The 20,087-nt window shown below is 39.2% G+C and overlaps 7 protein-coding genes across 7 annotated transcripts; 4 read left to right on the forward strand and 3 right to left on the reverse strand.

Annotated features, from left to right (window-relative positions):
• Positions 1-344: 344 nt before the first annotated feature.
• Positions 345-2,432, reverse strand: LOC108814648 (pentatricopeptide repeat-containing protein At5g11310, mitochondrial). Its single transcript, XM_018587258.2, has 2 exons — positions 1,803-2,432; positions 345-1,722 (listed from the first exon to the last, which is right to left on the reverse strand). The coding sequence occupies exons 1-2, from the start codon at positions 2,350-2,352 to the stop codon at positions 491-493; spliced, it is 1,782 nt and encodes a 593-aa protein (XP_018442760.1). The 5' UTR covers positions 2,353-2,432; the 3' UTR covers positions 345-490.
• Positions 2,433-3,641: 1,209 nt separating this feature from the next.
• Positions 3,642-7,279, forward strand: LOC108817577 (cyclin-A2-2). Its single transcript, XM_018590305.2, has 13 exons — positions 3,642-3,791; positions 4,341-4,509; positions 4,593-4,679; positions 4,763-4,949; positions 5,175-5,296; positions 5,388-5,480; positions 5,666-5,799; positions 5,972-6,047; positions 6,139-6,215; positions 6,325-6,358; positions 6,446-6,595; positions 6,669-6,803; positions 6,908-7,279. Exons 2-13 carry the CDS (start codon positions 4,354-4,356, stop codon positions 6,962-6,964), a joined length of 1,308 nt encoding a protein of 435 aa, XP_018445807.1. The 5' UTR covers positions 3,642-3,791; positions 4,341-4,353; the 3' UTR covers positions 6,965-7,279.
• Positions 7,280-7,601: 322 nt separating this feature from the next.
• On the reverse strand, positions 7,602-8,793 carry LOC108817579 (uncharacterized). The gene is made up of 3 exons (XM_018590307.2): positions 8,609-8,793; positions 8,162-8,393; positions 7,602-8,071 (listed from the first exon to the last, which is right to left on the reverse strand). Exons 1-3 carry the CDS (start codon positions 8,707-8,709, stop codon positions 7,772-7,774), a joined length of 633 nt encoding a protein of 210 aa, XP_018445809.1. The 5' UTR covers positions 8,710-8,793; the 3' UTR covers positions 7,602-7,771.
• A 148-nt stretch (positions 8,794-8,941) lies between these two features.
• LOC108817578 (protein OVEREXPRESSOR OF CATIONIC PEROXIDASE 3) lies at positions 8,942-10,464 on the forward strand. Its single transcript, XM_018590306.2, has 4 exons — positions 8,942-9,213; positions 9,316-9,690; positions 9,785-10,102; positions 10,190-10,464. Exons 1-4 carry the CDS (start codon positions 8,986-8,988, stop codon positions 10,316-10,318), a joined length of 1,050 nt encoding a protein of 349 aa, XP_018445808.1. The 5' UTR covers positions 8,942-8,985; the 3' UTR covers positions 10,319-10,464.
• A 428-nt stretch (positions 10,465-10,892) lies between these two features.
• On the forward strand, positions 10,893-12,407 carry LOC108817580 (transcription factor HY5). The gene is made up of 4 exons (XM_018590309.2): positions 10,893-11,111; positions 11,320-11,509; positions 11,623-11,779; positions 12,158-12,407. The coding sequence occupies exons 1-4, from the start codon at positions 11,015-11,017 to the stop codon at positions 12,221-12,223; spliced, it is 510 nt and encodes a 169-aa protein (XP_018445811.1). The 5' UTR covers positions 10,893-11,014; the 3' UTR covers positions 12,224-12,407.
• An 820-nt stretch (positions 12,408-13,227) lies between these two features.
• LOC108818138 (probable disease resistance protein RPP1) lies at positions 13,228-15,341 on the forward strand. Its single transcript, XM_056991084.1, has 2 exons — positions 13,228-14,098; positions 14,243-15,341. The coding sequence occupies exons 1-2, from the start codon at positions 13,479-13,481 to the stop codon at positions 15,096-15,098; spliced, it is 1,476 nt and encodes a 491-aa protein (XP_056847064.1). The 5' UTR covers positions 13,228-13,478; the 3' UTR covers positions 15,099-15,341.
• On the reverse strand, positions 15,216-18,984 carry LOC108818137 (uncharacterized). The gene is made up of 14 exons (XM_018591018.2): positions 18,809-18,984; positions 18,511-18,606; positions 18,234-18,377; positions 18,053-18,168; positions 17,747-17,901; positions 17,501-17,589; positions 16,853-17,387; positions 16,630-16,767; positions 16,331-16,467; positions 16,158-16,237; positions 15,892-16,006; positions 15,727-15,801; positions 15,493-15,631; positions 15,216-15,387 (listed from the first exon to the last, which is right to left on the reverse strand). The coding sequence occupies exons 2-14, from the start codon at positions 18,598-18,600 to the stop codon at positions 15,362-15,364; spliced, it is 1,839 nt and encodes a 612-aa protein (XP_018446520.1). The 5' UTR covers positions 18,601-18,606; positions 18,809-18,984; the 3' UTR covers positions 15,216-15,361.
• Positions 18,985-20,087: the final 1,103 nt, after the last annotated feature.

The following is a 20,087-nucleotide window of genomic DNA, read 5'->3' on the forward strand; positions in this document are numbered from 1 at the left end:
AACTAAAAATATGAAAATATCAAAAATCTTTAGAAAATAACATGTATCGTCGGTAGTTCCCACTTTCATCTTATTTAACATGTTTAAACTTTTAACACCGGTTAATCCACATCTTCAAATTTCATTTTCAACATCTCTATTGAAGTGATTCAGCTGCTGAATATTTTATTCTACAACTCTATTGTACATAATCTAATCAATTATTTTGAACTCTTTTACGAATCTAGTTTTGTTTGTATAACAGTTTTATTTAGAGTCTTGAGAACTCTCAGTCCGTTAGGTAAACACTAACCACTTCATTCGGGCTAGTAGTTGGACAAAATGTCTATTTGTTACACAGTATGTGTGTGTATCGTTATAACTCAAGATGGTTCGTTGGTTTGGGTTACAATAGATGAAAAGGTAGTCTCAAAGTTCTATCCTAGAAGTGGAACCCAAAGTCAAAAATGGCCCATCCCAAGCCCGTTATAAGCTCATTCCTCACATCTGTTTACGGCAAAGGACTTGAAGACTCGTGTGGTACTCTCACTGCATCTCCATCATATACCAACTTCTCAGTCTTTCTGGGAGACCCACGCATCTTCACGAGCTTTCTTGGGTTTCTACAACCCTTCAACACATCAGACATTGCCTCTGCTCTATGCAATATAGACTTCCTTCTATCTCCACCAGGCTGTGGTGGCGCATCCAGCACCACTTCTCTGTACGTATTCGGTAGTTTCTCCGAATGAGGTAGAGACGACATTAAACCGGCCAACCTCTTCGCCATCTCGGTCATCCCTTTCGATCTCAAACCGTTATCGATCATCTTGAACGTGATGTACTGCGGAATAATCCCTCTCCTCACTGCCTCCTCAAACCCCTCGAACGCTTCCTCAAACATGTCCAGCCTGCAGAGCAAATGAATCAACATCGTGGTTGTCAACAAGTCCGGATCGATCCCTCTGTTCTTCATCTCCTTGTCCACTTGCATCGCCAAGCTCAGCTTCCCATCCTCGCAGAGCATTTTCAAGATCAAATGGTACGTAAACCGATCCGGACTATGTCCAGCTTCAATCAGCTTGAAATACAAGTTCATCCCTTCTTCAGTCTTGTTATGCTTCGAGAAATATTTAAAGAAATGGTTATACGTAGTCGGAGTAGGATCAACGCCTCTGCTCATCATCATCTTGAGTATCTTGCTAGCTCCAGCCAAATCTCCCGCCTTGCAGAAGTTCTTAACCAGTGAGTTATAGGTCACTATAGTAGGACGACCCGACGCGCAGACGAAGAACCTCTCCATCATCCCCAAAGCTTCTCGTAACCTCCCAGCTTCTCCTAAACCGTCGATTATCGGATTAAAAACCATATAACTAAGCTCCATCTCCGCCGCCTTCATCTCTTCGAGAACCTCCATCGCGATCTCGACGCGACGCATCCTGCAGTATCCTTCGATGAGAGTACCGTAAGTGACGACGCTCGGCTTCACGTTCATCTCTCTCATCTCCCGCCATAGATTCTCCGCCTGCTTTAGCTTTCTCGCGCGGAACCATCCGTTTAATAGAATGTTGAAGATCCGAACAGAGGGGATCCAATTCGAATCCATCATCCTTCTTCGCCTTCTCTCCACGTACATCGAAGCTTCGGTGACGTGTCCTTCTTTACAAAGAGCGTCTAACAAAACCTCGAGTAGATCGTAACTCGTAGCGTATTCAAAAGCCTGTATAGCTTGTTCCACCATTCCTACAAGAGAGAGAGAGCTCTAAGCAAAATCTATAACATTCTAAATTTAAATGTTAAAGCTAACAAACGAATCTGCGTACCGGCACGAGCGTACCGTCTGATCAAAACGGTGAACGTATCTGCAGTGACTAATCCTGATCCTTCATCGCTTCTCACGCGATCGAAGATCAACGACCACGCACTCTCGAAGTCACGAGCCTTGCACATGGCGTTGATAACGGAATTGAATAGCGACGGAGACAGTGTGAACCCGGGCTTCGTATCGGCCCATTTGAAAACCGAGTGGAGCAGCATCGGCGAGGAGCTTAACCGATCGAACAGAGCCTGAACCAGCTGATAGCTCGGTTCGATTCCGGTTTCGTTCAGAGCTGACTCGAGGCTCGAACCGGGGATTGCGTTGTGGTTTTCGAGGAGATTCGATATGGTGGCGAGATCGGTCTGTGAGAAATCAGGAACGGTGAGTTGATGGCGTGTGGTTGGATCGGGTGGGGCGGGCGGTTGTTGTAACCGTTGGATGGGAATAGGCGGGGTTGAACGGCGAGTTGATAAGAGTTTGTGAAGCAGGAAGTGGTGGTGAGAGTTAGGGTTTAAGGGGAGGATGCGGCGGAAGGAGGTGAACAGAGAGTTCATTTTTCTAACCGCCGTTAAAAGTGGTCGCCGATGAGATTAAGATACTTGGCGCGTCCGAGTTTATTTGGGCTTTCGTCTGTTACTGAAAATATCCATCAAGCAACGTTTGGGCTACTACACTCGCAAAAACAATTGGCCGAGAAGTTTTTTTGCTTAATTGTAATAAAAAATTTCGTATTTAACATACTTGAATTGACAAAATGTTTTTTTGACTAATTGTAATAAAAAATATTTTTATATGTGAATAAATTCTTGAAATAATTGTACAAACGCAAGTAATGTATTTATTGTTTTCTCCACTTCCTTTTCAAATTTGCTTGTTTTTTGTTGCATTTAAAAGTGTTATAATATATAGATGTTATTGACCAAAATACTGGTATTAATTTGGAATCTATTTGACAGCGTAAATGATATTAGTTGGTTCATTATTCGTAACAATCCGTAACAAATGTAACCTGAGATTGATGTAAATTCTTTATACATTCCATAATTCATATGAAAACTTTTATTTCCGAATAGAATAAGTGACAAACTTGTTCTAATATTTATTATCCTCATCAATCTATCACAACCCGTTAACGTATGTTCTAAATGAATATCCTGATTCATCTGCTGGAAAAGAAGGTAGTGTATTATCTGTCACGTCCCTGTTTATAGTAATTCTCGATGTAAATACCGCTTATACCTCTGCCCAAAGTAATGGTTTTGTTTCCGCCGATTGAGGAGTATCTCTTGGACTGTCTATACATAGTCAATCTAGCACACATTCTAAATAACTCGGCGCATACGACAATGATACTATACATGCAAACAACATTAGTAGTGTCATGGTGGGTGAGCGTAATCTGTATTTGTATATTTACAGAATTCATGATCAAAATGTACAGTTACAGTCTGTGACTTGCATACATCCTCTTGTATTTGTTCAATTGCCATCCATTCATTTTAAGGAAAATAAAAATACTCTAGCAAATAGATATACAGATTGCACTATTCCACGCATAGTAACAAAGACCAAGTTATAGGAAACATATGTGGCAATATTTTACCAAAGAAAAATATATCTTTACCAAAAAAGCAAAGGAATAATATTTTTGTTTAAGAAAATTAAAAATCACCTTTGTCAAAGTAGAAAGTTTATTTTTATAGGTGAGGAAAATAGAGTTTTATTTTTTATTTTTAATAAGAGTGATAATAGTGAAATTTGAAACAGTACCTTTTACTGAGTCTCGCTTCCCCGCTCCTCTCCGCTCTCCCCCACCTACACCTATTTCAACACTCTCTCTACTGTCTCCCAATTTCATTCCTCACTCTCTCTCTCTGGAGCGTTCTCTATTTTATTTAAGTGAGCTTCTCTAGACCGCCATCGCCGGAAAAATCATAATCCGATTAACATTTAGACCAAAAAAAAAAATCATAATCCGACTACCTGAGCTCAGGTATCATCATCATCACGTCTCGCCTCCACACCATTTTTTTATTGTTTTGTTTCTCGATTTTCTGAGTTTTTTTTTTGTTTTTTTCCCGGAATCGTAGCTTGTTTGTTTATCTTCGTTTCAATCGATCATAGTTTGGGCTTTAGATTGGTCGATCTTTTTTCCGGCGTAATGTTTTTTTTTTGTTTGCCTTGGACTGAGGAGATCATTCCGCTTGTATTAGCTTTCTGAAATTGTGTAGACCATTCGTGAAATTAAGATGTTCTGAAACTTGCATGTACTCTTTGGCTCATCATGTGTTAAGAGGTAATCGTTCCTCTTGGCACGCTTGATAATCTGGTTTTGAATGATTAGATTTGAAAAAAATTAGATTCTAATGTGGATTCAACATAATAACTAGCTGCTTGTTTCCTTTAGCTCGAAACTGAGAGATCTGTGGCACAATGTGAGTATTATTATTATATGCTTGTTTCTTGCTGCATTTTGAACACTGGTTACTTATGGAGGCAAAGGGATTATTATACAGTGACTATAACCTCTTTTGATCTGCAGGTTCGGCTAAATTATGGATTGCTCTTCTTCGATGCATCCAAATGCAAACAAAGAAAACGTCTCTACTTCAGATGTTCAGGGGAGTTTTGGCCGCATTACAAGATCACGAGCTAAAAAGGCCTTGGGAGGAGGAGTATCTATCCCTCCAACAAAACCTTCTTTTAAACAGGTATTCAATCATCTTCCTACAAAACGAATTGCAGCACATGTTACTACAAAAGCTCTAATCTCACTGTTTCTCTTGTTTATCAGCAAAAGAAGCGTTCAGTACTTCAGGATGTGAGTAATACCTCCGCAGGAAATATATATTCTGACCTCCTAGGTGGAGGGAACATCAAGGTAATTTTATCTTCGTTGGTTTATGTTGGTTATAGTCTTCAAACTTCTTCTTTGGGTTTCATATTATCGAGATCACGTTGTAGGTTACCAGAAAGAGTCTAAAACAGTGTACAAAGGCAGCAAAGGAAGGTGCTGATGTTGCCATGGAAATTCTGGATGATATGCATACAGAAAAATCAAAACTAGCAGAAGATCTGTCCAAGTTCAGGATGGTGGAATCCCAAAATGCTTCTCTTTCTATCTCTAAAGACGAACAAATTACTGAGCAACGTAAGAACTGCACTTTCAGTTAATATAATGATACATTCGCCACCATCCTCAACTCCGAGGTCTTGTTTGATTGCCCATTAACTTTGCTCAAACATTGGACTCCAAAATGCTAATTTTTTTGCTAAGTAACATTTCCTGTTAAGGATTGAAGCAAGTGAAGTCTATACCAAAATGTATATTTCTCACTCTTACTCAAGGTATGTGTCTTTTTATTGGTTTGTGCAGAAGAAGACGGATCTGGTGTAATGGATTTTCGTCAAGTTGTAGATATCGATTCCAACTATGAAGATCCTCAGTGTTGCAGCTTGTATGCTGCTGATATATACGACAACATACATGTTGCAGAGGTTTTTAATTACAACGATCCCAAGTGTTTACATCTTTTCACAATTAATTTCATAAGGACTTTCGGAGTTATATAACCCTTCTTTTCTGCAGCTTCAACCACGACCCTTGGCTAATTATATGGAGCTTGTGCAGCGAGATATTGACCCAGCCATGAGAAGGATTCTGATTGACTGGCTTGTAGAGGTTAGTTTCCATCAAACTTCACATATATAGATATAAATAAACAGAGGCGTCACCTTATCATGTTTCGTATTAAACAAGACCATTAACATTCCTGTACGTAGCATTCCTTGAATTAGCGCCAACTCCGAATATTATTTCAAGCACTCATTTTGTGTAACATTCTCCACTGCGTGTACTGCTTCCAGGTTTCTGAAGACTACAAGCTGGTTCCAGATACGCTTTACCTTACAGTTAATCTTATTGATCGGTTTCTGTCCAACAGTTGCATTGAAAGGCATAGACTCCAGCTCCTTGGTGTCGCTTGCATGCTTATAGCTGCGTAAGTCCCTACTTTGTTATTTTTGCATGTGACAAATTCAAGTTATAGTAACACGATTCTATTGAATAGCATTTTCTTTTAAGGTGAGGGCGAAAGTGAAATAGAAGTATACTTTTTAATTTTAGCACTACGACTTTCTCTGACTTTTTACCTCTTTTGTTGAACCATGAAGAAAATACGAAGAGGTTTGCGCACCACCGGTGGAGGAGTTTTGCTTCATTACGGCCAACACATATACGAGACCAGAAGTAAGTACCGTTCAAATTACACATATCTTGGTGTCTTCGCTGTGTATAGATTCTTGACAAAGAAATAAACAAATTATAAACTTTGTTTCAGGTGCTGAGCATGGAGATTCAAGTTCTGAATTATGTGCACTTTAAATTATCGGTTCCGACCACCAAAACCTTTCTGAGGTAAACACTAATGGGAGAACTATATGCATCACCACATCTTCCCAACTTGGTTCGTTCAAAACACAGTATGACTCATTTTTCAACTTACCTCAACACTATGTTTTGGCAGGCGGTTCATTAGAGCAGCTCAAGCTTCTTACAAGGTATTGAACAATGATCCATTCGCCATTAATCTTAGCTACTATGGAGACTTGGAATTTAATTGTGCTCCTTATTCATAATTTATGCAGTCGCCTCTCATCGAAATGGAGTTTTTAGCAAACTATCTCGCTGAGCTGACACTTGTGGAATATACTTTCCTAAAGTTCCTGCCATCACTAGTTGCTGCTTCAGCTGTTTTCCTAGCCAGATGGACACTCGACCAAACTGAAGATCCTTGGGTCAGTCATTTTTCTTGAATACAATATTTTTTTCCTTTTATGTTTCCTGATGAAAGAATGCTATTGGTTACAGAACTCTACTCTGCAGCACTACACAAGATATGAGGTAGCCGATCTGAAAACCGCAGTACTCGCAATGGAGGATTTGCAGCTCAACACCAATGGCTGTACCCTCATTACCACCCGTGCAAAATACAACCAACCAAAGGTACGTTCCTCTACAAAAACACCATTTTTAAGTCACGGATTGTTTGAGGTGAAGGAAACGCAATGGTGATTGAACCGGTTCTACTACTACATGACTTTGAATAGTTTAAGAGCGTGGCAAAGCTGGCATCTCCCAAACGAGTCTCACCGCTTTTCTCATGATGAAACTGAAGCACTGCGTTCTTCTTATTAAACCATCAGAAACCAAAGCAATAACCAAGCCCGGTGGTGATCAATTCCTAGTTTCAGACATTGGATTTAAATGGTCTCTCCCTTTCACCATTCATTTCCCAGTGTTTGTTTCTGCTCAAGTTTTGTCTCTCTGTTTTTCTGTAGCTATCGTGTGGCACTAGTTAAGGAATTTTGTTATTTCATTTCTACATCTGTTCACCACCTTGCAATATTTGTACTTAAAAGCTCTTGTAAAACGAATAGAGACAAAAGTAAAAATAATATATGATTCATGTCTCATGGCTATGTTCTTGTGTTCTTTATTCAGATTTCACAATGTATATTTCATATGGGAACGTTTAAGATTTATCTGAGTTTTGGTTTAGCAAGTGATGTACCCTTAGATGCGCAAATCCAAAATGGCAACATAGAGGATCAACGATGGTGCAAACAGGCTTAAGTGGAAGTAAGATGGGTAGGAACAAAAGCAGCCAGAAGAGAAGGAGCTGACCAAGAATCGTTCGGAGAGTTGTCTTCTGCTTGTTCTGAGGGAGGGCGTAACTCTAGCCGGTACTTGTTCTACGAACTTATGTTATTCTATTATCTACTATATCTACGAACACTAAAATTTGTGTTTATGTGTTTGATATTGAAAGACACTGACAGCTGAGCAGAGTTCCAGAACATAACGAAAACACAAAAGGTAAGTGAGAGAATACAAAACAACGACAATGCCATTTTCATTCCTTGCACTGGCAAAAAAAGACAAGACACAAGCACTAAAAGTCTCAAAAAAACTCACTTGAGCTTAGATTTCGAAGAGCTCATGAGAGGTTTAGCAATGGGACGAGCAGGAGCAGCAGCCCTCGTGGCTTTCTTCAAGTTATAATTTATCATAGAGAAAGCGCAGATCACCGCAATCACCATGGTCGGGTACACATAAACGGTTCTAGCTGGGTCGGTATTAACTGGCTTCTTCAAGATCCCTTCTTTGACAAGACCCCAAACCAGCAGCAACGACCCAAACATGCCCATCCTACCAGGCTTCAGCAAACCGATAAAGGCCCCAGCTACAGAGAAGTAGCTCCCTGCAAGAACCTGCCCAAAAATTAAACTCTATTAGTTAAACCGTTTGCTGCTTAACACAACGCAAAAACAAATGAAGCCATGAACCGAAGCGAAGCGAACCTCTAGGCGTTGAAGATCGGGAACTGCAGATGCTTCTTTGACATTGGTGAGATTGTAAATATCTAACACATTCTCCCACTTTGGAAACGTCATGTCAGTGGCGAGACCATGGACAATAGCACCAGGGTATAAGAGAGCCTTGATAACCGGAACAGGAAAGATGTCACTTGAAATCAACTGAGAGGATGTCACATGGATCGGTGACATACACATTCCAGATCTACATGGTACCCTGTTCACATGATTATGATTCGAGTCAGAGATTTTAAACCAAAGAGTTCTAAATCTACTGTTTTCAAGTCCAATTCTCTCGATTTGAAATTAACTCGATTAAGCAATGAAAACTAGATTTACAGTTACTTAAATCTAGAGATCGAGAAGCTAATACATGCCACAAGGGAACTACATCAAATATTCGGAAACTTGGAAAAGTGAATCAAGTTATACCTGAAGAGAGGGATCTGGAGGATGATCAAGAAGAAGTAAACCCATGAAGCTATCGACGAAAAGTTCTTAAGCCATCCCTTTGATTGCGCTGGATTCGCCATTATCAAGCCCCGGAAGGAAAACAATCTAGAGAGAGATTTAGTTCCTTCGTAGAGAGAGAGAGAGAGAGAGAGACAGAGTGGACCCTGTCGAAACCAGAGGATAACGACGAAGCATAAAAACAAACGACTTTATAAACGACACGGGTTGCTATACTGTAAACAATAAACAGCATGAGTTTTTTGTTTTATTTCTTTATTAGAGAAGCGACGTCGTTTCGGGTTCATGTAAAACCTGCTTTAGTACGTCCTTCAGTGGAAAACAGCAAACAGTTTTTGATGGCGGTTGCCTTATCCTCTCCCGGCGTCGCCTTTCATCTTCATTCGCCGGCGTTATCTTCATCGTCAGGTGTATCCGCCAATAGATTTCTCTTTCAGAACCAGAACGCTAGCCCTAGTCTTCTATCTCTTCCAACTCGTCGTCCTTCTCGCTCTGTATTTCTTTTTGCTCGTAGGAAGAATCGAAAGGGATTCGTTTCTTCGTCGTCTCCAAAGAAGAACAAAAAGGTAAGCAAATCACACAACTCGTAGCTTTTATCTCGTGAAAAGGTGAGAACTTTCGCAGGTACTCTGATTTAAAGTTTCAACCTTTTGATTTTCTTTTGGCAGAAAAGTTTTGGAGGTGAGGCGGCGGAGGAGGAGGATGATCCATTTGAGGCACTGTTTAATCTACTTGAAGAAGATTTGAACAATGATAAATCTTCAATAGATGACGAGGAGATAAGCGAGGAAGACTTAGATAGACTAGCAGCAGAGTTAGCTGAAGTATTGGGTGGTGGTGACGATGTTGATGGCATCGACTTGTTCGGTTCAGTCACTAGTGATGTTGCTGATGATGAAGAAGATGATGGCAATGATGATGATATCGAGGATGATGATGATGAAGATGACAGCGAAGAAGAAGATGAAAGACCAACGAAGCTGAAGAATTGGCAGCTTAGGAGATTGGCTTATGCATTGAAAGCTGGGCGGCGTAAGACTAGTGTAAGTTACCTTTGTCTTACAAAGCTCAGTGTTGTCGGAATCATACTTTTAGCATTGTTAAAGGACGATGTTGGTTTTTGTTGTGGTTCTGCAGATAAAGAATCTGGCAGCTGAGCTATGTCTTGACAGGGCTTATGTGCTTGAACTGCTACGTGACCCTCCTCCAAAGCTTCTAATGCTAAGTGCTACATTACCAGATGAGAAGCCGCCAAGAGCAGCACCTGAGAACTCATCAAATCCTCTGGAATCATCAGCAGCTGAAGATGCTGCTGCTGTAGAGGTCGAACCTGAGGAAAAAGTCAAAGATGAAGCAGTACATGTGATGCAACAGAGATGGTCTGCTCAGAAGAGAGTGAAGAAAGCTCACATTGAAACACTAGAGAAAGTTTACAGGAGATCGAAACGCCCCACTGTAAGGATACTTTTTCTCTCTTTTACATTGAGATCAATTCTATGTTTCTATCTCACATAGATTTTATATGGATGGTGTGGCAATTAGAATGCTGTGGTTAGCAGCATTGTTCAAGTGACCAATCTTCCAAGGAGGCGTGTTTTGAAGTGGTTTGAAGATAGAAGAGCAGAGGATGGAGTTCCAGAGAAGCGAGCTCCCTATCAAGCTCCGGTTTAATTTATCAATGTTTCATATTGGAAAAGTCAAAATTATAATGACCTCCCGGTTCGGTTTGGTTTCCTTCATTTTTTAAATTAAATAAATGTTTTTTCCTGTCGGCCCAAATTTATTAATAAAGCCCAAAGGGTACTATTAAAGTAGAAGGCCTACTTTCACCATTTAATCCTCGGAACAAAACAAATATATACATCAATCGGTTATAAAAAAAATATTCAACACAATTTGGTTGATAAAATTCGGCTCATAAAAAGAAGCACAGAAAAATTAATTTCATAGCTCGAAAACGTATTCATAGTCGTGGGCCACGTGGCATAATGAAAGAAGTATGGCTGAACTCTCTGTCAAAGGACAGACATATGGTCCCACTCTTTTATACGCTTTCCATTCCTCACCGTTAGATTCTGAAAAGATCAACGGCTTATATCACCCCACGTTCTCATCTCTTCTGCCTTTGGATCCTTGCATTTCCTCAAGGCTCAAGCTCCTCCACGATTCACTCTTCAAATCCGTCCGATTCTCCTGCGATCCGACGGCTCTGAAGACAGTAATCTATTCCTTCCCGACAAGACTTGCAACTAGATTTCTTCCCCCTGTTCCGTAAAGTCCCGCTCTTTTCCTTTCTCTATCTTCATCACCAGCTTCTGTAAATCCCCCAAGTCTATCTGAGATTCAAAGAGGAAAGGAGAAAAAAAAATGCAGGAGCAGACAACTAGCTCTTTACCCGCAAGCTCTATGCCATCAAGCAGCGAGAGATCATCAAGCTCTGCTCCTCATTTGGAGATCAAAGAAGGTTAAAAAAAATTATCAATTTAATTTTTATTTTATTTTTTAAACTTCTCCCACGCTTTGATCTTATCGATTTTCAACATCATGCATTTAATATTAAGTCCAATTATCATCATTGGTTTTATCAATTGGGTCAGCAGATCTTTAGAAAAATACAGTAATTTTTAGTTTTATCTTAAAAAAAGTATCTCCTTTTTTTTGTTTTCCATTAGGAATTGAAAGCGATGAGGAGATACGGAGAGTTCCGGAGTTTGGAGGAGAAGGTACAGGAAAGGAAATCTCCGGACGGGAATCTGGATCGGGGACCGGTCAGGACCAGACACAGATAACGGTCGGAGGAGGAGAGGGTCAAAGGAAGCGAGGGAGGACTCCGGCTGAGAAAGAGACCAAGCGGCTTAAGAGGTTTTTACCTTTTTTTTTTACTACTATTTACCATTTACCGCTTGGAAGGTAAATAAAAGGTTGGTTGCGTGATGGTGGGGGATTGTTTGGTAATTGTGTGTTAAAAAAAAAAGGTTGTTGAGGAACAGAGTTTCAGCACAGCAAGCAAGAGAAAGGAAAAAAGCTTACTTGGGTGAGTTGGAAAACAGAGTGAAAGACTTGGAGAACAGAAACTCTGAACTTGAAGAGAGACTCTCTACTTTGCAGAACGAGAACCAGATGCTTAGACAAGTAAGTCTTTTTATCTTTATCTCTTTGATTTTTTATCTGCATTGTCAGTGATTGAACATTTTGTTTTAGTATATAAATCACTTTACTGGACAAAACAATGAATTTATCAAATAGATTAGTAAATTAAAAGGCTAATTAAGGAGCTAAGATAAGCTTTGAGATTGATTTACAAATGTATGTAGATTCTTCAATGTTCTTGGAATAGCTCATTCTTTGTGATGATCTATATGGATGATTGGTTCTTGTTATGTCTGTGGTTTTACTGTTCAAGTGGTGGGATAAGATGAGCATGCGAAGTTAGGCTCTTTTTAGTTTTATGGTAATAATATTTCTTTTGATGTGTATTTATCAAGTGTTGGGTTGTTTTGGTGCATGCAGATCCTGAAGAACACAACAGGAAACAAGAGAGGAGGCGGTGGTTCTAATGCTGATGCAAGCCTTTGACATCCTCGTTCTTGTGCTATTTATGTTGATAAATTTTACAGGGAATTGTACTAATAAATATTTACATTACATGGTATGAGACTTGCGAGTTCTCTTGTAGTAGTTTTTTTTTTTTTTTCATCAACGTTCTTTTAGTAGTCTTTAGATTTTCATTTTCTTACTAAGTTTTTCTTTGTTTGGCTAATTGAGTTGCTTAATTAAAAAGTTAATTTGTTGAACGATATACAAGGTCGCCTGTTCGAACACGTCGGGCTCATAAAAGTGGTTTGTTTAGTTAAAACTTGGTTTTAAGAATTTAGTTTAGTTTAGAAATTTATTATATAAACCAGTAATAGAAGATATAAATCAGATCATAAGTTACATTCTAGTTTTCTTTTGCATTTTTTATTTATTTTGGATTTTGTTATCAATTGTTCTAATTATTATACTTTCTTTTTGAAAAAAGGGCAACCGTTCGCATAAAATTAAAACACGATTAATTATTTTTAATCATTATTGACAAGTATTGTGTTTCTAATTATTATACTTATAAGTATTAATTAACATAACTGACTTACTAGAAGTTTGAGTTCAAATTGTAGATTCATATGTCACAAGATTATGGTGAGTTGACCTATGTGGAGCAAAGTAGTTCATTTTAACAATCTTTAACTGCATAGTCATTTTATATACAGTATAACCTTTTTAGATTTTCTTCATTCAAACAATTCTTTTTTTTTATATTGAATGATTATATAGAGAAGCTTGCTTATCATGAGGGATAGAGCCACGTAAGTATATTTCTTCCACAGTCACTTGTTTACTCAATAGAAGTATGCATTCTAGAAAATGCTTGTGTTTTCTCCGTTGCTGCTTCCTTTTAGATTTTGCCACAAGCGGTTTCATGGAAACATCGTACACCTAATAACGCGTATAAAGTTGCATGAAGGGCCATAATTGGTCCTACACTAACAATGCGTAGAAATTCTCATCCTTTAGAGAATTGTTAATTAGTTTTTTATTGGATTGCATTTTTCTAAGGAAACATCCACTAGTGAAAGGCTTCCTCTCTTGCCATTGGCCTTCATGCAATTTTCTATGCGTTATACCCATGTGTATGGACGGAAAGTCCGCTAATCTAATGATATCAGAGCCAATGGAGCCAGCGTACGTACTTTATTAAATGTATATTTATACGACGCCTCTGATGTGGTTTCTTCCTCCACATAGCTCTCTGTAAAAGTCTTGAGATATTCAAACTTATTTCTATCATACTATGGATTATTCAGTACTTTTCTTTAGCATTGTTGCTGCTTTTATAGGCGGGGGCTTCCTCATGCTTTTAGGAAAACTCAGATTCCATAAAGATAACAGAGAACAAAATTCTTCTTCTTTGTCTTCATCATCTTCATTAACCCTTTCATCAGTTCCTCTATCTTCTTTGTCTCGCCCCGCACAGACTTACCATGTCTTTCCCAGCTTCAGAGGCGAAGATGTTCGTAGAGACTTTTTCAGTCACATTCAGATGGAGTTCCAAAGAAATGGAATCACTCTGTTCATCGACAATAAAATTAAAAGAGGAGAACCCATCGGGCCTGAGCTTCTTCGGGCTATTAGAGCGTCCAAGATGGCAATTATCTTGCTTTCTAGGAGCTATGCTTCTTCGGAATGGTGTCTTGACGAACTAGTGGAGATCATGAAATGCAGAGAAGAAGAGGGTAAAACTGTGATCCCCATTTTCTACGGAGTGGACCCATCTGATGTTGAAAACCTTGCCGGAGACTTTGGGAAAGTCTTTAGAGAAACTTGTGCCGGTAGAACAGAAGAGAAAATTAAGAGATGGAAACACGCTTTGGTCGAAGTGGCCACAAACGCTGGTTATCATTCAACCAACTGGTTAGTCCTCCCACTTGCTCTTTGCTGTATACATATGATATGTAGCATTTTATACAATACTCAACCAAGAATTTCATAATTTCTAGAAATGATCTGTGATTCTTCCATTGGTTGTTTAATGAATGTAGTGACCTTAAATGTTAGGGATAATGAAGCGTCCATGATCGGGCAAATGGCGAAAGATATTTCAGAAGAGTTGAAGAATTCCACATTATCACGTTATTTTGATGGGTTAGTTGGGATGAGAGCTTATTTGGTAAAACTGGAACCACTGTTAGGCCTCTGCTCAGTTGCTGGAAGTGCATACAACAAACTCCCCGACAGTTCTCAGCTGAGTGACTTTATGGAGAATGTCAAAGCAAAATATACAAGACCTTGGAGTCGAACTATCTTTACGGCACACGATCAGAAAGTTGTTTGGGCAGGTGGGATTAACTCTATTTCCAGGGCGCGGGATTTTTCGCCAAATGATGTTGAGGCTCTTCAAATCTTTTGCGTGCATGTTTTTCGTCAAAAGTTACCGCCTGACAGTAGCTCTCCTCCCTGGCTTGATGGACCTGGAATTTCGCGTTGGTTAAGCAGGATTGACTTTGTGAAACCCATTTTGGCCTCCGACTCGCGGGTACTGCGCATGGAACTGTTGACAGAGGTAGTTGAAAAGTTGAGGAGTTCGTCTGAGGATATTATTAGCAGAATGTTGAGGTGGTCCATTTCTGATGAAGATAAAGGTTTAGTTGTTCATAAAGCATGCGTACACGATAGAGAAATTAAGATACTGGAGGAGCATCTTGCAGATAAGTCCTTGAGCTTGGACCACGGGTTTCGGCTTCGCTTAGTTGCGACATTTCTAGTCCTTTACATCGAGGCTGAACATTTTTATACGCGTCGCGCGACTGATTTGCTACTACATTTTAGAATGACAATTATTGCTTCAAGTCAAAAAGAAAAAGACAGAGAAAAAAATGTTGGTAAGCGCCGGAGATTGCTCTCAAAAATGTAGACCGAGTGGGTTCTGTAAACAAATCGTTTCTCGTATGATATGAATACGGAAATTGTAATGTTGGAATCAAGGATTGTTCATGGATTTATTTTGGTGTTTTAGGTCGAGGTCATGAGATGATCTTCAAAAGCAGCATTGGTATGTTCTCTGACAAATTGATGAATGTTTTGAATAGAAATGTAAATCATTTGCTCAAAAGTTTCTTACTCGAAATGACAAAATCGTGACTTCCTTTTTATCTTATATTCGCCTCACTTATTAGCTTATATCTCTTCCATCAAGGTATCATCTGAAAGTAAAAAAAAAAACAGTAGGCAAGATTTTAGATAAAACATACTAACTCCCTCCACAAAACAATATGCGAGAAAAAAACGAAACAAAAGTATTTAGTTACCTTCATCGTCGCTGCTTATTTCGGAATCATTGTCATTCTCACCATAGAAATGCTCTTCTACATCATCATCATCTTCACTTTCATCAATCTCTTGCTCATTAACCCTTGTTTGAATTTCTTTCCCTGCAGCTTTATTGATCTGAGATAAAAAAAAATAAAGCTTTTACTGAGACTAAATAGCCAAAAATGCTTAAACTGGATCAATAATCATTAAGAAGATGATTGGTTTGTAACCTGAGCTGTAACAAGTTGTAAGCGCCCAGATAACTGTAGTAACTGCTGAAGAGCCGTTCCTCTGGACTTGGTTATCTGGAAGAAGAACAGTAATAAAGATATTTTAAACCAAGCATTTTTTGACAGAACAAACAAAAAACCTTGGGTCTTACTCTTATCTCTTACCTTCTGCAATGTATTAAGCAGCTGTTGGTTTTTTGGTTCTTGGGACATGATGTAATGACTATGATTCACCAATATGCTGTATATCCATGGAAGAAGATATCTCCCGCCACATCCCCTGTTAAAAAGGAAATTGCAACTGTGTTATATGAACAGACCAAGAATGATTTCAATCGTTAAATGAAAGAAAATCAGGACTTTGACATTTTATTTTCATTAAGAAAATCTATTCATAAACTGAGACGAAGTAAAGAAGAGAGAGAACCAACCTCGTCTGCCACATAGCAACCAGAGCTTCTAGTGTCTTGAATGCAGTGGATGGTGCCATTGACATAACAGCAGACTTTAACTGCCAATACAAAACTCTATATGAGTACTACGATTGGTAGTCAGAAGGATTTACAAAATGCCAGATAACCGAAGAACCAGAAAGCAAACTTACCTTCTTCGGTGGTAGATGAGCCTCAAGATCAATTCCATCAATCACTGAAGCATAAGAAAGGCTGCTTGGTTCATCTGTGCCTTTCAGTATCCCTAATGATCTCAACTTATCCTCCATGCTAAATGTTTCTACATAATCTGCAAATTTCAAATTAAAAAAAAAAAATGAACAAAAAGGCCAGAGCACTTCTTGCACTGAAACAACCAGATATATACAATCGAACGATCTCCATCAGTACACGATGATTGTGTAAGTAAGACCTCTGATAGTCGATGTCAAAACTGTGATGTAAGACTCACCTGCTTGACTTTGGTCAACCATGTCTGTATCCTTATCAGATGAGTGTGGCTGTACACTCTTTTTCTCGTGCAGATCAGCAGCAACTCTTGCGATTGGCAGCAAAGCATCCTCAGCATGGGCGCGATCCAATGTTGTCACTGTACAAAATAATAATATCATAGTCAGCAACTGTTATTGATAGGAAGGGAAGGGAAATGGAAAACCACAATCCAATGAAAATACCTTTGTTCACGGCTTGCCCCTTCTTGGACTTGGAAACTGGCTGAGCGATTGGGAGAAGGATGCCACTCTTAGAGGCATTGAGCACCAAGTCGTTGCCAAACTGCAACACCATTTTCTGGAACGATGGCTTCACCAGCAATCCAGACGCAATAAATGCATTCGCAGAACCAGGCTTCAAAACGCCTTGCAGTTTTGCAGCAAAGATTGTGTGCAATGAGCCCTTGTGTTGTTTCAGCGAAGAATCTTCAGCTGCTAATGCCACTTTTGTAGGTTTGGCATTGCTTAGCTCGTCAACATCTGAACCATACCAGAAATAACAGACACCTACTTCTGAAATTGCTAAAACATATAATCCCTTTTCCTCAGTTTCACCCCAGCTATCAACGAAGACGGGAGGGTGCTCTAGGGCGAGGACACAGCTAGCTGACTGCTTCTTGGCACCATCTGTTTTCCATACTGCGATATATCTTTCACCAACTGCAGATGAGAGGATGTATTTGCCATCCTCGGTAAACGCCACACAACGCACACCTCCCTATGTAAGAATTATAAATTATTAACCACCTTCAATGTTTAAAATAGAGGTAGCCTCCTAACAGTAAAACATGGTAGATACACAATGATACTGAAAAAAGTACAGTTACTCACAGGATGACCAGTAAACTTCTGTATTTTCTTGAGATCAGAGCACTTAAAAGTCTTCAACTGAGCAGATGCAGTGGCTAATATTTTTCCATCTACAATTAAAAGGAAACAGAACAAAGCAAAAACATCAGCAGTAGGTAAGCACATGTTGTGGTCTATACATTTTAACAGAAACATTAAAATATATTTGAAGAAACCAATGGAATCACTATGTCTCGAAGAGACACACACACACACACACACACACACCTGGTGAAACAGATAAGGAAGAAACAGCTTTTGTTGAAGCTTTGAACTTCCTGTTGAGATTTCCACTATGGGGATCAATTTCACAAACCATCCCATCAGCGCCACCGCTGTATATGCAAGAGGCCTTTGTAGACGAAGAGACAGCATTCACACCACTGCACAAAACATGAAACACGTTAATAAACAGAGACTAAAGAGAGCAAACTACATAGCACATAATCAAATACCAAGTTTATTGCTTCACTGATATAATAATCCAACAAAAGGATAACAAAGAAGAAGTCAAGGGAGAGTTGAGTTTCTCACCCGGGATGACAGTCACTTATTCTCCATTTAAGCTGACCAGAAGCTACATCAAGCGCTAAAACATCTCCCCCACCAGTTCCTAATACTATGATGGAAGTTCCAAGTTTTCTCTTCTTCTGCAAACAACAAGAATTAAGCTTATAATAAAAGTCAATACTAAAATAAAGCAAAGTCTGTTTACCTTTCTCTCCAGAGAGAGCCATTTCATGCAGGTATAGTCAACCGAGAGGTGACCTTTCCCACCGTTGGTATATATGTTAGTCTCTTCTGAAGATGCAATATCAGCAAACTCTGTCTGGACCTGACCCTTGACAGTATCCCAAATCTAAAACAAAGTCGAAAGATAATCAATCAATCAATCAATCAAAACAGCAGAAGAAGAAAGATCTTCCCTTTGAATAAGATAGATAAAATATGAGGCAAATAAACAACAAGAGAGAGGAAAAGCGAAGGGGTACCTTGATACGGCCATCACCGGTGCTAAGAGCGAGATAATCAAGAGCAGGACTGAAAGAAGTCAACACGTCCTTGATGTTCACCAAATTCATCTTTCCCTTGAATTTTGTTTCAACCAAACACTCAATTCGATTTTTTTTTTAACACAAATAATCATTTAAATTTCTAATAAACCCACAACGAAAACTCTCTCCACCAATGAGCTTATTAAGTATTCTTTAGTCTAAAGGAGAAAAATTGGTTAGCTAAAACAATCTAATTCAGCTTAGAGATTAATGAAAGAAAAAACAAGCAACTAACCACTTCACACAGACAAAGCGAAGAAGACGCAGAAAGAAGCTGAAGTCAAAGTAATATAGCTTTCTTCAGTTTCTCAAGGAGTGAATATGCCGGCGGAAGAGAAGGAGGAGATTAGGGTTTTTCAGAGGTTTTCCTTTTTTTTTTTTTTTCTGTTGTCGAAACGGCGGACAAGTAAAGTGAAACCGTAATAAACTTTTCTTTTTTGAAGGAAAGAAGAAGAAGACGGAGGTGAAGTCACTAATGGGCCTCCTTTATAATCCATGTTTCGAAGTAATTATTGGGCTCAATCATTATTATTTGTTACAAATAATGCCCCAACTATCTGGGCTCAATCAACTTGTAGGGGGGGCTTATAAGTCCTACGAAATAAACAACCTTTCTTGCACCACAAGCTACCCTTTTCATTTTCCTTTGTCCCTTAACTATTTAAATCCATCTCTCAAAACTTTCTCTGTTCGTAAGTTCTTCGTTAGTGTGTCGCTACTTCATGACTTGAAGAGGAAGGTTCAGGGCAAACCAATACGATAAGGGGAAGTCAATGTTTACAAGCACGAGCCCTCTGACTTAGCAGGTTCTTTCTTTCTTTCTTTTTTATCTCTTCACCTCTCTCTAGGTTCAGTCTTTTGTTATTCTGTTTGTGTGTTCAGAGCAGTCGAGGTTAAAAATAAAAGACCAAGACTCTGTCTTTGACCTCAGCTAATGAGAGCTTTAAAAGCTATGTCTTGTTTCTGTTTAGTTGAGTTCATTGATAGAGAGATTGTCTTCTTCTTTTATATTACTACTGTGATTTGGCGACACAGTTCAGTTTATAATAATATATGCACTGTGAATCTGATCAATGATTCATTGAGTTCTTACGTAGTAACTGTAAATGTTGTGTAGGAAAACCACTTGCAGAGCAAGAATCTCAGCGACAAATAATAACGATGAGTCACTGACGAGAGAATGTATTTCCTTTCTGTGTCAACAAAGAAGCTCCATTTCCTCTCACCCAATACAAACGCAAGGGACAAGTCGACGACTCTTTTGGAAGCTACTACAACAACTCAAGCCACACCACTCGGAACCAATGTGAGAATGAACGATAACCAGTTGTTACAGTTGCCCACAAGCTCCTCCAGCGAGCTGGTAAACCATCTGGAGAAGGAGAAACAGCAAATGCCTGTGGAGAGGGCGACGTATCAGCTTGTTCTGATGAATGCTGGTTGATGCTTTGCGTGCGGAAAAGGAGGAGCTGAAGAAGACCAACAGCAACAAGGGATAATGCTTGTGAGCTGCG

This window comes from Raphanus sativus, chromosome 7, assembly GCF_000801105.2.
Source record: "Raphanus sativus cultivar WK10039 chromosome 7, ASM80110v3, whole genome shotgun sequence".
Lineage (NCBI taxonomy): Eukaryota > Viridiplantae > Streptophyta > Magnoliopsida > Brassicales > Brassicaceae > Raphanus > Raphanus sativus.